Genomic DNA, 15,612 nt, shown 5'->3' with positions numbered 1-15,612 from the left:
ACTACATAGACATGCAGTCAAAGCTGGTTTCCTATGATCTGCTGTCCGAAGAATCCCTTCAGAACAACGATGAGAGAGTGAGATGTTTGACTGGTTTACCGAGTTTTACTCTTCTGCTGTCAGTGTTAAGTGTGGTCCATTTGCACTTGAAAGATACCCTGTCTTTGACTTTGTCATGTTTTCAGCAAGTGTTATTAACCTGTTTGCGCTTACGGATGAATCTGACAATGCAGTTCCTTGGCTATCTGTTCAATGTGAGTTCTTCAACAGTTTCACGAGTGTTTGAAAATGTACTTTCAATCATGGATGAAAACCTGGTCCCCATTTCTGTGATTTGGCCTGAAAGGGAAGATGTAAAGACATCACTACCAATGTGTTTCAGGAAACATTTTCCTGACTGCATCAGTATCATTGATTGCTTCGAAATCTTAATGGAAACACCTTCAAATCCGAAAGTAAAATGTCAAACATACCCAAAGTATAAATCTAATAATACAATGAAATATTTGGTTGGAATTACCCCACAGGGTGTGATCTCATTCATTTCAAAGGGGTGGGGAGGAAGAACAACAGATGCCCATATTACAGAGTACAGTGGCTTTTTAGACAATTTACTACCTGGTGACGTTATCTTAGCAGACAGAGGTTTTACAATTGAAGCACAAGTGGGCCTTTATTGTGCCAAAGTAGTTGTTCCTGCATTCACCAGAGGTAAAAAGCAGCTGACTCCAGTGGAGTTGGAAGATACTCGGAAGTTAGCCTCTGTGCGCATTCATGTGGAACGAGTGATTGGGTTTGCAAGGTCGAAATATAGAGTGCTGCAGGGTCCTGTACCAATATCGCTACTGTCCAAGACTGATGATTCTGAGTTCACTACTCTTGACAAAATGGTAAGGGTTTGCTGTGCTCTGACTAACATCTGTCCACCTGTAATTCCTTTTGACTAGGATCATTATCCTCCCTGTCAGTAGGTTAGTGGTGCGCACATCCAAGACGCAGGTGCATGACAAAAGGCCAAAGTAGGCTATTGTAGAAATAAAGAAGAATGTCCGCACACTGCTCCCGTGTTGCTTTTTTAAAAATTTTCTCAAGTGAGCGCTTTCGAGCTTTCGCTCTTCATCAGACTTGAATTGAGGTAGACACATGTCATATTTAAAGGTAAAATGAATCACATGTTACATCAAACAGGTTCCGATTGGATGGTAGGCCTACACCAGATACCAAGTGCTTCCCAAAGTGTACAGAAATATTTACAAATACATTATACATGAGGCATTATCAAATGTCCAAACATATTTACAAAATATATACAGAATATTTATATACACCTACAAGCATATACTAAGTTTAAAAAACAAAACATCATTGTATGCTCATGAAGTCTAGGGTGTACAGAGAGATCCATCCAGAGTACTTGAGAACACATCAGGCCCTATGGCCATCATAAATTCAAGTACACATGAGGTGTCTAACCAATCACAAGGTTGATATTATCATCAAGGAGACTACAGTACATCATTGTGTTAAAATCTTCATTACAGTCAATAGGCCTACACCTTTTCAAAGGACAAACAGAAGAACCAAAAAACATTTAGAGTATTCAGTAGTGTGTGTAATTTAGTTTAGTTTTTCGTACACACAACCGGCAATCACAGAGTCATTAGGCCTGTTAAAGGAATGGTTTAATGCTGAAGTCCTCATTCATGCCCCTTGGTGCCATAGTATCCAGGGTGTAAATCCAGTACAGTTCCCGTTTGAGAAGTAAATTGTCAATATTGCCTCCCCTCCTAAACCTAAAAAAGGTTTTCCCCAAACCACCGCGTGTGGTCTACAAGAGACAACCAAACCTCCGGAACATGCTTGTGAGGGCAGATTTACCCCCTCCTCCTTCCCCCACACACTTTTTAAGTAACATTCAAGCAGGCAACTACAAGTGTGGAAACTGCCAACAATGCAACTTTACCAGTAAAACACACTCCTTTAACCACCCTCATACTGGAAAGAAATTTTACATCAAGGGAGTTATATCCTGTCTTACAAAAAATGTGATTTACATGCTCAAATGCCCATGTGGCTTGGCCTATGTGGGCAAGACCACAAGGGCACTTAAGACTAGGATAGCTGAGCACAGATGTGCCATACGCAACATGGACATGAAAAGTTCAGTGGCAGTCCACTTCAAAGAGGCCCGACATAATGTGTAGCGACCGCAAATTGAATTTGCTTTTTGCTGTACAGGTCTGGCTCGCCAGGCTAGTGTTAAATGTCAGTACAATTAACTTTGGTCTCGGTACATGGACTCTTTTAACAAACTAAATAATGTGTACTGTACATGTTCAATGGGACTGAAAACAATTCACTTCTGTGTAGACATTTAAAGGGGATAGATACAACCCGGTGAGGAATTCAATATGTTATATACATATAATTAATATGACAAATTATTTTGTGCTGTCTGAAAGGGAAACATGGGTGACTGGCTGTGTATTGATTGACCCTGTCGTTAATTCACTGACCTCACATATCTGTGAAATAAGTTTGTGGCCTGGTATGAGTATCCAACACAGGCCCTCAGGTTTAAATGATTTTAGGATATTTTCTAATACAGAACATGGATATCAAGGTTGACTTTCACTGAGGAAATGTAATGCTGTTTTTAATAACTTACAGTACTATAATTGTGACATACCTTCTTATAATTATAATTGTGACATACCGATCTTTCAATGTGTGCAACACACTCCTCACTATGTTCTATCAGTCTGCGGTTGCCAGTGTACTTTTTTATGCAGTGGTCTGCTGGGGTGGAAGCATAAGGAAGACAGATGTTGCACGGCTTGACAGACTGGTGAGGAAAGCTGGCTCCATTGTGGGAGAAGAGCTGGAGAACTTCACTTCATTGTCAGATAGAAGATCTTTGAGCAAACTGCTCACCATCTTGGACAATAAGGCGCACCCACTCTACAACACAATCATCCAACAAGAGTGTGTTCAGCTGGAGGCTGAGAGCACTGAAATTCAGGACTGACAGACTGGGGAAATCATTTGTCCCTAGAGCCATGCAACTCTATAATTTGTCCATTAAGGACAAAGAGAAACTCCTGGACTTTTCTGCATGATCAGCTTTTTTATTTGTATCTATTTTTTTATTTTTATATTATTTTTACTTCTCTTTTTAATCTACAGAGCAAACTGGAAAAAAATTAACCTTGTGGATAAATAAAGTCTAATCTAATACCAATTCTTTTTACAACCAAATAATCATAATCTCTTCATTAATCTTGGGTATTTTGTCAGGTCCCTGGATGTCACTGGCCACGGTGTGACTGCACCTGCTGAACCTGCTATAGTGACGCAAATGAATAAGACCTATTTTAGGGTACAGTCCCTTGGTTTCCAAACAAAGATCAGAACAAATGAAAACATAAATGCATGTGATTTTCGATCACTAAAACTTCAGTGCATATCTCAGTCTCCAAAGCATTCACAGAGTTAGATCTTAAGCTGACGGTCTCATATCAGACAAATTGACAAAAAGGAAAAGTGGAAATCTGTTCTCTGTCCAGACGTCTAACTTGTTTCTCAATGGGTTGGGGCGTGGGTTTGGCCCACAGCCTCATTTGCTCTACATAATTTGGCCCTTGAAGAAAATAACTGGACCACTGGTATAGGGGTATACTACACCCTGTTGTGGGAGCCACTTTCTGGCACTAACAGAGCAGCCCTGAGCTGAAAAATGGAACACAGCGGTCCATGGGATTAGCCAGTACTCTTTCTATAGAAAGCTTTGGTCTTTACTGGTCTGACCAAAGTTTTCACAGTATGCAGATGTTTATGGATGATTATAAAGGGAAAAGTTACCAGCGCACTGCTACTGTCGATCCCAGTGATTGACAACGTTCGGCCCCTTGAATAATATGTGGAATTTTTTACCTTGCAGTGCAGGATGTGTGCATATTATGCACTATGCATAGCCTACTTTTGACCACTGACTGACATAGGATCTTCCTTTTCAAGTATGTAAAGTGCAATTTTCCCGAGCCATAATGAATACTTGGAAATTGATGCTGGTAAGTGATGCTACAAAATGACACACTTGATCTTTAGAGGGATACTGTGGTACAAAATCAAACATCAAAGCCTCATTACACAAAGTCAGTATGTGTAATGAGGATCGGTCCTGTGCTGGTCTGGACTGCAGCATCCCAAAGTAGACCCATAAAGATTTGACTGAGAACACTCCAAATAGTAGTGAATGGAGTATTCATTTTTATTATTTATTCATTTATTGTAACCCACACTATCCCTTAATTGAATCAACCACTGCCTCATTGAACCTCAAATGTATCTGGCTTTAACAAACAAAACGCAATCATAAAATGTGCCGCCAACACAATGACGGTTATGTGAAAATGAAATTACACAGTGCACTATCAGCCTAACTATTTGTCTATTCATTTAACTATGCCTCATCTGACAATTGTAAACATACCAAAACTGTCAGGCAAAGGCCTTAAATAATGGCAGGGTACAAACAACACAAATAGTACAAGAATGAAAAGGTAACAATTCCCATGTGCTTTCAATGCACACAAACCTCAAATGTAATCTTTGCATGTTTTATGTAGGCCTACCTATTATAAAATGATCATCACCATGAGCATCGTGACATCATAAGAGCCACGACAACTGAAAACGGGTGAGAGACGTGACACCACTTTGTGTTCCTATGATTTGTTGTAGGAAAGCTTAGTTTTAAAAAAAAAAAGTAATTGGGTAAAAATGTCATGTGGCTTAACAATAAAACCATTGAACTACACATTTCAACCTTTAAAATCGGCCAAACACATTATGAAATACTTTGGCATAATTCTACATTTGTCTTGTTTAACAGTGACTAAAAGAAACAGAATATAATTTTCACATATATTGTCAGTAATTTGTGGAATTTAGGGTGTCACTTTGTGTTCCTAAATTGTCAATTTGGCATAACGACCATTTGTTTATTTGTGCCACAAAACCATCACAGAAAAATGACACCACACAGAGACCCCTGATTAACATATCTGCTACATGACCAGTTGAGTAACCTTTCTTGAAATCTGCTTAATTCAACATTTTCTGCATGGTCAGGTGTGTTTTGCAGTTGCAAGTCAAACAGGCCTACAACAACATTAGCAAAACATTTACAATCCAAAATTCCTGTAAAAAATAAGTATTCATTTTTAAAAACATATCTGCATCAACATGTAATCTCAACATCCAGATCACAAACTTAGGTTTGATAGGTTTCCATCAGAAGGCCAATAAAGGCGAAATTTCCATTCAAACATGTCAGATGGTGAAGCAACTCAGACCATTTCACATACCCTGTTACACATTGTGTGACTGAAATCTCAAATGTTGACCTAAACCTACAATTTTATCTAAAGTAACATGTTCTGTATGTTGTAGGGATGCAAATTATCGATTAAGTCAATCATTAGTTGATAGCCTTATCGATCGACTTATGATTAATTAAGCAGCGTTCCCCCCCCCCAAGATCTCAATGTTTCTCGAAAAAAAAACCCTACTAGATCTAAAAAATGTAACTAAAAATTTAGATAATACCACATTTAAATTAATCCTATTTCAATTCTTTAATCCAAAGGTGATTTAAATATTCCCACTATTCACACACACTCTTCACATGCCTATTTCACCTGGATCTCTTGTCAGTTTAATTGTCGATTAATTGCGATTAACGCTTTTTTAATCGATTAATGCATTGATCGATTAATCATTTGCATCCCTAGTATGTTGGTGTTGCTATTGCACCATATGACAATGTCAACATACAAACACAGTCTACTTACCCAACAATTTCTATGTAGTACAGATTTAATTTGTATCATATTGCTACTTCACAACACTAGCAAGTTTGAAAGAGAACCTCACATGCACAACATTAAGAAGAAACTGTCACTAAAATCAAGATAATAATAATAATAATAATAATAATTGTATTTGTATAGCACTGTGTCATACAAGGCATGTAACTCAAAGTGCTTAACAAATGGGAAAAAACATTGTTAGAGATAGATTTAAAAGGAGAGGAGAGATAGATTTAAAAGGAGAGGTATAGAGGAGAGGCAGAAAAAGCAGGAAGGCAGAGGAAGAAGAGATAGACAGAGAATGTAGAGTCATAAGGTCAACGTAGGTTAGGACCAGGATTCTTAGATGTGTAAGGTCCATAGTGGCTGGGCCTATCATAAGTCATAGATAGTCACACAGAGATTGGGCGCTCAGGTGCGGCCCCTGGTGGCATCAGGGGTGAGGAAAAACTCCCTTTCGCTTGATTCATAGTTTGTGAGGGGGAAAAAAAGCTCAGTGAGGTCTGAGAAAAAAGACCCCCTGTAGTCAGGAAGAAACCTCAGGCAGAGACCAGCGGCCACCTAGGGGAGCCCCCTGCCAGGGCTGGATTGCGAGTAGTAAGGGCGCTGCGGCGGCTGGGACACTATGACGTCTTGGCAGCTAGGAGTTGGCAAGGATGAAGAGGTGGGTCTTCAGCTGCTTCTTAAAGGAGTCGACGGAGGTGGCTGATCGGATCTCGATGGGGAGGGTGTTCCATCTCTTGGGCGCATAGCAGGCAAACGCGGCGTCGCCGATCTTCTTCTGCGGGGGGGTGGGGGTCCTTAGCAGCTTGGCATCAGTGGACCTGAGAGCTCGAGCAGGGGCATAAAAAGAGAGCATGTCTGAGATATAGCTAGGGGCAAGTCCATTTAATGCTTTAAATACTGTGAGCAGAATCTTAAAGTCGATTCTGTATGAGACAGGTAACCAGTGCAGGTCTGCCAAGACAGGAGAGATGTGCTCTCTCATTCTGGTTCTTGTTAGGATTCTTGCCGCAGAATTTTGAATGAGTTGCAATTTGTCAATTAATTTTTTTGGGAGACCAGAGAAAAGAGCATTGCAGTAGTCTATCCTACTGGTGACAAAGGCATGAATAAGTTTCTCAGCGTCTTGTCGGGGGGCCAAGCCGCGCACTTTGTTGACATTTCTAAGATGGAAAAAAGCAGATTTTGTTATCTTGTTGATGTGAGGCTCAAAGCTCAAATCCGAGTCTATGACCACACCTAGGCTAGTAACCTTATCTTTAATGTGTATGCTTAGGTCACCTAGGCTTGAGTGGAGTTTTGCACGTTTTTTCTTAGGCCCAATGAGCAACACTTCAGTTTTATCTTCATTTAATTTTAGGAAGTTACTGTTCATCCAATCTGTAATGGCAGACATGCATAGTCATATGGAAAATACTGGTTGCACGAATTGATACAGACTGGTTCATTCTTGCTTGAAAAATATAAAATAAATATACATTTCTAAATGTAGAATTCTAATAAATTCTATAAAAAATATTCTTGCAGGAAATTTCATAATGGCTAAGTTAGTCATCTTTTTCAAAGTGCTGACAACTTTTTTTTCCAGTTTTAGTATGATTTGTCAAAAGTAATTTAGAAAATGCCAGAGACGAGGTTAAGCATTTGACTGTTTCTTCACAGCAATATCACATACAATTCAGTTGTGAAATAATCTCAATTTAATCTCTTTTCAAGTTATGGAATGATTTTTGCCAAGCATACTTTTATTCTGTGTATTTGAAAGTAAATAGCCAATGTTACATCTTTAATTGCCGTTATGCTATTTGACATTTTAGACATTCCTTTTGGTAAAAAAAAAAGTTCGCCCTTTTTTATTCCATGAAACACACAGAAATACAAAATACATTTCAGAAAACCTGATGGAAATGTTAAGAATAATGCATTGAAACATTTTGTAATTTCTTACAAACTTTGTACAAACCCTTACTTGTCACGGACCCAAACATAGAAAACTGTCAGGAAAAGGTCTTACATAATCACAAGCTTCAAACAACATAAATTGTACAAAAATGAAAGGTAACTATTATCATTTGCTCACAAGGCACACAATGTATTTAAGATAAATGATTAACATTGTGATCATCTGGACTGGAATCACAATGATATTTACGTTGATGAGATTTCAAATTGCATGTCTCTGCAAATCTTTTCCCACACTTCAAACACACGTAGGGTTTCTCTCCCGTATGTGTTCGCATATGTCTCGTCAGACGAGTATTTGAGATGAACCGCTTTGTACATAAAGTGCATGCAAATGGCTTCTCGTTTGTGTGGACCCTTGTGTGGACCCTCAGAGTGCTGATGTCACTGAAGGTTTTACCACAAAATTCACATGTGTATGGGCGCTCCCCAGTATGAGTCCGTGTATGCCTTGCCAAAGCAGACAAAGAGGGAAAACTTTTCCCACAGACAGAACACACGGCGGACTTGTCACGAGTGTGACACCGTTGATGACCAGCTGATGTTGAGCTCTGGGGCAGTGGTTCATTGGGGTGTTGCCCTGTATGGGTGTGAATGTGCTCTTTTAAATCTGTAAATATCTCTCCACAGTAAGAGGATTCAAGAGTGCTCTCCTCTGTGTGAAGTGCCTGATGGTATTCACATTTAGATAGACTACTGAATGTTTGGTCACATTTGGAGCATGGATACTTTGCCCTTCCACTCCGCCTACACCCTTTTCTTGTGTGTAGCTGGTCATCTTCCTCAGTCTTGATTTTCACTGACCTCTCACAAGCATTCGTGCAGCCTGCAGATCAAACACTAATGAAAACGTGTACATTCATAGCATAGCGCAAAACAGTACTAATAAAAATATATTTCACACATTTTTGTGATTATTTTTTTAAATGTCCATGAAAATATGTATTTCAGAGAAAAGCAATAAGCTTAAAAATAATTACCAGAAGTTCTTTCCTCTTCCTGCTCATTCAGGGTTGTCTGGCAACTTTGGTGGCGGTAACTCGGCGGTTCAATGGTGTGACTGTGATCCTGTGGGTCAATTCCTTCGTCTGTGTCTCCCTCTAGGCTTCCTTTATACACGTCTCCACTGCTGTCCTCGTTGCCGTCTACCATGATGGATGATGCCAACCCTGGTAATGGACAATACCCCACAAAGAAGATATTTGCTGCAGTAATTCAACACAGTAATGCCAGTGTCAAGAGTATTAATGATCAGATTAATCCATTTTACACAAATTATGGAATAGCAGAGTATATGTATTTACTAACTGGATAACTCAAAATTGTATAAACCTGGGTGAAAGGCGGCTCTAAAGCATTGGTTCTGAGGCATTCTGAGGTAAGTCCTCCAAAATTAAATGATCAGTTTGTGTACTTGTGTTCATGTACCGGTTACCTGAGTAACAGGCACAAAATATTTGGTGCACATCAATTAGTCCGTCCATCCGTTCAAAAGTTATCGCGCAAAGCAAAAGTCAGCAATCTTGGAAGATGAATTGGCCTCCAAAATTCAACCAGTTAATGTACCATACCTTTTATAGTGTTACCAAACAAGATTTAGTGAAAATCTCCCCGCTCAAAAAAGTTACAGCGCAAACAAAATATTGTTGTAGCATTACACTCATTAGTTACAAAAAACATATATATATATATATATATATATATATATATATATATATATATATATATATATATATTTCTATAAGCTATGCTTTTGAGTTCCTAGTATAAATGGAAACGGGTAGAGCTTGACACAAAAATGGGCCTCCAAAAGCTAATCAATTCGTTTACCTTTGGTAGAGTATATAAGCACAAAAAAATGGTCAAAATTCCTGTATGTGAGGGTGCTGTGGTGGACTGCTCTACTGTAATGTTTGCTCTATTGTAACTTTTAATCCGGCCTGGGTCATTTCCCAACCCTACCACAGCATGAGAGGGGTTTAGTGAAGAAAAAGCTAGGCAAGTGCAATTATAAGCCACAATCATCAACATAATTTACACTTTTAGGAAATCTAACTTCTAAATCTTCACCATTTAAGTCACCAATCCCGTTCTCGTCCTTCTCCTCCAACGCCCTCGGAATGCTCTTCTGTATGTCGCCCTGTTGGTCATGTTGGATGGTGTCGCTTATTGCTTCGTGCACATCTCCACTGCTGTCCATCAACATGGACAATAATGACAATCCATTTAATGTTTGGCCGGTTTGGTCACACTGTTGGTCGTGTTCACTGGTGTCAATAATTACTTCCTGCCAGTCTTGCTGTGGATCTCCTTCATCCATATCTTCACAGCAGTCCTCATCGACTGAGTCACCGTATGTGTCTGACTCGTCCTGGGAGCTGTGGGGTTCATGGGGTACTGACACGCATATCTCTGCTGGTTCACAGGCACCAAGGACTGCTTGCACAAGAGGAGAATGGGTATCAGATAGTGTGGAGAGAATGGTGTTGGCCATGGTGGGTGGTGGCAACCCTGGGAAAAGATAATTAACTTCATATAAGTAATGATCAGCATTAACAAAAAAGTTTGCATTGTTTTGCCAGACACATAAAATATTGCAAGCCTATTTACAATTACCTCCGCAAAGGAGGTCATGTGCTTGTCTGAGTTGATTGGTATATGCATGTAAGTTTCTCTGCGGTATGTGCGTATTTCTTTCCACCAGAGGGTGGAGGTGCGCTCTCCGAGTGCTTTTCTGATTATAATATCAAAACAATAGTGTTATTCTAAATGAATGTACCGATTTCCTTATGCATTTCCTCAGGTCACAACAATCAGCTCTGAATCAGTTGGTGACCACTATAATGAGTTTTCAAAGTGTTTTCTATAGCTTCCCATGTTTTCTGGAAGTGTGACAAACGAAAACCTTAGACCCAATATGGCTTAATTATGCTATAAATAAATAGGTGATGAGTACGGCCATGGATGCCAGCATTTCTAGGGGAGAGTTGTGACAAGCTATGAGCTCACCGCAAAGCTGGGTCACGTGGTTCATGCAATGAACAGAGCTCAACGATTTGTTTGGAACTTTTTGGATCCATAACCAGGATGTTGAATTACATTTGACAATACGGTGCAAGGACATAAGCAAAATTTGTCGATATGGCCTACCCATCAAGCTGTGCTACAAACTGCTCCTGCAATAGGGGTTAGTGGCATAGCACTAGATTCTGTGTTCAGACTTTTCGTGTGACCCAACCCAGGGGGCCGGAGAATTGATATTTCTCATAGGTCTTACCACCACCACCTACAGGTTAATATACGTACCTATTGCCTTGTATCTGATGGCAGCAATTTGGCAGGTAAACATGGCATCTGATCTGACTTCAGCCATTGGTTCCAATACAAGAGAGTCGTCAGCACAGCATCTAGTGTTCATATCTCTGTGTTAACACCCTACAGGTACCTCATTTTGAGGGAACAGCACAAATCAGCAGAGCACCAGCCTGTAATGCCTCCTCCTGTCAGGATTCTTTGGTGACACATGCTGTTAGAGTGGCGTTGTAGCCACCATGTTCCTCTGGCAACATTCAATTATTTGGTACTCAGACAAAGATGCCCTGTATACTTGGCGAGGGAAAACATAATGCTGCATCGTGCTTTCACACAATTCAACATTATAAGCCCACCTCCTTCAGTCATTCAATGGTGGTTTCCACAGTTTACCAAACATTGACAACTTAAATAAAATAATGATAAATGCAATGGATTGTGATATGTTCATATACTTGAAGAATCGGAAAGAAATTACCCCATTCCTGCACAATATCTTGATGGGCATCGTTTACTACTTTCCCTAAATTATATAGTGTGTATAGACATGTGTGGTTTCTGAATAACATACTTCTTTTCTAGCCAACAGTATTTAGCCATGAACTGACCTGACAACAGACGTGTAAAATGTTTGTAGTGCACCAACAACTCCTGAATGGGCTGCAGGTCATTAACCATTTGGAGACAGTCTTCCGAGAACAAAAGGTTTTCATCAAACCAAGTTGCTGCCTGTAAAGAAACAACTGTTCAGGCAGAGTGACATCTACGTATAGCTTGTGTAACCAAAAGGAACATTAAGTAGTTTGGCGTTAACAATAAGTAGTTTCCAGAATCATTTCAGTGGATCATAAAAAGCACTGGAATTTGCCTTGCCACGCATATGTGCAACTGCAACAACAAAAGAAACAGACCCTTTTCTCTGTACTTCCCTATGCTTGACTAATCTGATTGCAACCTGTAAATAAACCAAAATGGAAAACTTAAATATTGCTTTAAAAGGTGAAGTTTATAGCCTGTCGTGGAAAAATTAAACCAAACTCTCCAGTTCCCCCCAGGTGTGCAGTGTCTCCTGTTGTGTTCAACCAATCAGAGGGTTACGGTTTCTTTTTTTCGAACCCCAATAATATTTCAGCTGTTTCGAGAATCTCTGTCTTGAAGTACCAAAAGAAATATTGTAGAGAGCCGTTTCAGTCAGTAAATGCTACGGTTGACGTAGCTTGCAACAACTGGGGGCAGGATGAAGAGGTCACATTGCAGATTGGCAGAGAGACTCATTGTTTTAGTTTACGACTAAAACTCGGAATTTCGTACAGTTGCAGGATTCCTTTTCTGGACTCAAAAAATAAATTATTGCTTCAATATCAACGTCAGCTTGCGTTGAGGAGTCACAGGACATTTTAGACTATAGTGATGCTTTAGAGATCAACAGAAAACGCTTTTGAAGGAATTGGTTGATAATGAAGCAATGAATGCTGCGATTATTTTTTTAACTGGAGAAATGGAATCCTGCTACATGCTCCCAGACCTAGTAGAGGGGCTCATGAAGCTGCATGGAACTACTGGTCAGGCAAGAGCCAGGCAATGGCATGCAGAATCAAAACATGCTGAGTCGACACAGTAGCTTTCATGACGAAAAAAAATCCTCCTTCGACCTAATCATAAATGGCTTTGAGTGTAAGCATATGGAAGCAAAATAAATATTCTCTCTCTCTCTCTCTCTCTCTCATTGCAAATTGTTTTTGATCGCAATATACTGTGCATGCCATCTAACAATCCATACGTACCTGATGGAAACTTGGCACTGGCAGTAATGTCTCCAATCTGGAGAGGAATTCCCACACCAGTAACTGCAGAGCTGTGTCATATTGTGGCCCATATTGCAATGGATAGATGTCCTAAGAGAATGACAGGAAATATGAAGACTTAGCAATTAAAATAAGTATAAGATCACTTCATGAATATTCCCATTTACATGTGTGGAACATCTTTTTGCAACAGGAATATCCACGGAACATGGCCCCACTCGGAATTAATAAATAGTATACATGACTGAGTACTGCTACCAAGGCTCCGCCCTAGCAGTGACGCAACGCCTTCGGCTCAGCTACACACACTAAGGCCAAAAGCTTGTTCAGGTAGAGTCGGGATCCCGCTACAGCGGAAACTCCACCCACTTTGTCGGGAACTAATCAACATTGAGCATTTCCAACCGTCCTGGGTAGAGGCGTGTTCAAGGCAGTGACATTGTTTAAGCAGAGACGTTCTATTGGGGACTAATGTTTGGTTTAAACTTTGGCTCAGCCTGTTCTGCCCTCGACCAGTAGCAAACCAAGGGAGGTGGGTCAACCATGCCATTTAAGAATGTTAGTTGTTATGATCTTGGTCAGACCAAGTCTCGAAGAGATTTGCAGTCGTGGTAATCAGGCAAGAGTACTGCCACCATTCTGTTTTAAATCAGAATATTCCTTGCATGTAACATTTGTCATTTGTGCTCTCGTGAACTATTAACCAGACCGTGTCACATTGTATGTCTCACCTGGAAGAAATGTCTTCTATACTCAGGGCTCTTCACAAGGGCCTGGATGAGATCCACAAAGTTCTTCACAGCAGCATCTACTGCCTGGCCCATCTCCTGTCAAAGGGAAACATGACAACAACCCAGTCTTCACAACAGAGAGAATACAGTGACTACACCAAACACACACACACACACACACACACACACACACACACACACACACACACATCAGCACCATGAATGACATCTACAAACTGCCATTTTCAAGAAACAGCTCTTACCCCATCACTGAAGGAGCTTTCAGAAATCCTTGACACTCTTTGAAGATGTGGCTGCATCATCTGAAGTGTTACTGATGAATCGTCATGACATAGTTCTAAAACAAACTGTGAAATTTCAAAACAGATATAATGTTAGGACTTTGGATGTCACCAAGACACAATCTTCATTACACTAAATGTTGTGCTCATTCACCTTCGTTCTCAGTCCAAGAAGCAGTTCAATCTTTTCCTCAGTGCTCAGTAGGTCAGGGACCAACTCCAAAACAACAGAAACAAACTCCTCTACCCTGTTGTAGGACTCAAATTGGTGCTGCTGGATCATTTGCCAAATAGATGCTGATAGTAGCCTCAATGGTGGTACCCACATTCGCAAGGAAGATGTCAGCTCTGCAACAAGTATGCCAGAGATCAGTATTGACACGACATGATCAGCAATATGTTCCCATATCTCTTATTCACATTTCCTCAACATTGTTGTGCAGAAAAGGGTTGTTTTTTTTTAACAATTCCCATAACTCCATGTTCCCACCTTTTAGACAATGAAGTCATGACATTTCTAAGATTTTGATAGATAGTTATGCCAAAGATTCTCTATTCTAGCATTTAAACCGTCTCTGGTTATGCTGCCTCATTCAACTGAGCTAACAGCAATGATCTCTGCCATCAGGTTGTTCATTAAAATAAATAGACTATGCACTTAGCAAACTGCATTTCACTTGTAGGCTAGTCAATTGGAGTTCTGGGGGACATGCGGAGCCATGTAATTCAGATGCATGTAATAAGTCGGCCAGCCAACCACCAAAGAGACATTCGTGGTAATGTATCACTTCCCTCGTTTCCCTTGTTTGGAGGCATCAACAAGTAGCAAAAATAATAATAAACAGGCTCACCGTTGACTACTGAATGGTCAGAAACTACATGTTGTTCCACAGTGCTTGGTTCGATATTCTTGGTGATCACTTCTTGGAGCGTTCTGCCCAAGTGCATCTTACTTGCAGCACATGCATCTTGAAGTACTGTCCTCTTTAGTTTAACACTGGATTTCGCACTCGCGGTAATGCCGCTAGATCCTCTCGCTTGAATAGCTTTTTTGTGGATGTTTGAAGCTTGATGGCGAGTTAAATCATACTCGCCACCATGGCCGATTGATATTTCTCGACAGCATAATGTGCATAACGCTTTCTTTGCGTCATTGGCAGCTTTAACCCATGGATGTGTGGCTTCCCATTCCTTTCTGTAGCTGCAGAGTCTCTTTCCCTTTGCGGTTTTGTTCATGCTGTCCAGTTAAAGGTCTTCTTCTTCTTCTTCTTCTTCTTCTTCTTCTTCTTCTTCTTCTTCTTCTTCTTCTTCTTCTTCAAAAATATTTTACGGCAGCTGGCATCCACAAGTTATCGGTCAACCAAAGAACATGGGTTTAATGGTCTTTGGGTCTACCCTTGCTGCATGTGTGTTTGTGTACGTTTGTGTATGTGTGTGTGTTTCAACTACGACGTCGCGCACTTCCTGTGTAAATACAATTTCAGAATAAAAGATTATGTGTCTTTAGTGCAACCAGGTGAAGCTAACTGTTTCATTTGAAGAGGTGAATTGTTATTTAAATATATAGAAGTCAATATTAAGTGGGGAAGTACAAACACAAACAGATTTTGGATAAATCACTGAG

General features: G+C 40.1%; 1 protein-coding gene across 1 annotated transcript; it reads right to left on the bottom strand.

Annotated features, from left to right (window-relative positions):
- Positions 1 to 7,600: 7,600 nt before the first annotated feature.
- Positions 7,601 to 15,427, bottom strand: LOC134446678 (uncharacterized). Its single transcript, XM_063195992.1, has 9 exons — positions 14,840 to 15,427; positions 14,143 to 14,336; positions 13,950 to 14,054; positions 13,687 to 13,782; positions 12,935 to 13,045; positions 11,759 to 11,879; positions 9,909 to 10,349; positions 8,819 to 9,007; positions 7,601 to 8,664 (listed from the first exon to the last, which is right to left on the bottom strand). The coding sequence occupies exons 1-9, from the start codon at positions 15,222 to 15,224 to the stop codon at positions 7,973 to 7,975; spliced, it is 2,334 nt and encodes a 777-aa protein (XP_063052062.1). The 5' UTR covers positions 15,225 to 15,427; the 3' UTR covers positions 7,601 to 7,972.
- Positions 15,428 to 15,612: the final 185 nt, after the last annotated feature.

This window comes from Engraulis encrasicolus, chromosome 4 (assembly GCF_034702125.1).
Source record: "Engraulis encrasicolus isolate BLACKSEA-1 chromosome 4, IST_EnEncr_1.0, whole genome shotgun sequence".
Lineage (NCBI taxonomy): Eukaryota > Metazoa > Chordata > Actinopteri > Clupeiformes > Engraulidae > Engraulis > Engraulis encrasicolus.
This window is presented reverse-complemented; position numbering and strand designations above follow the sequence as displayed.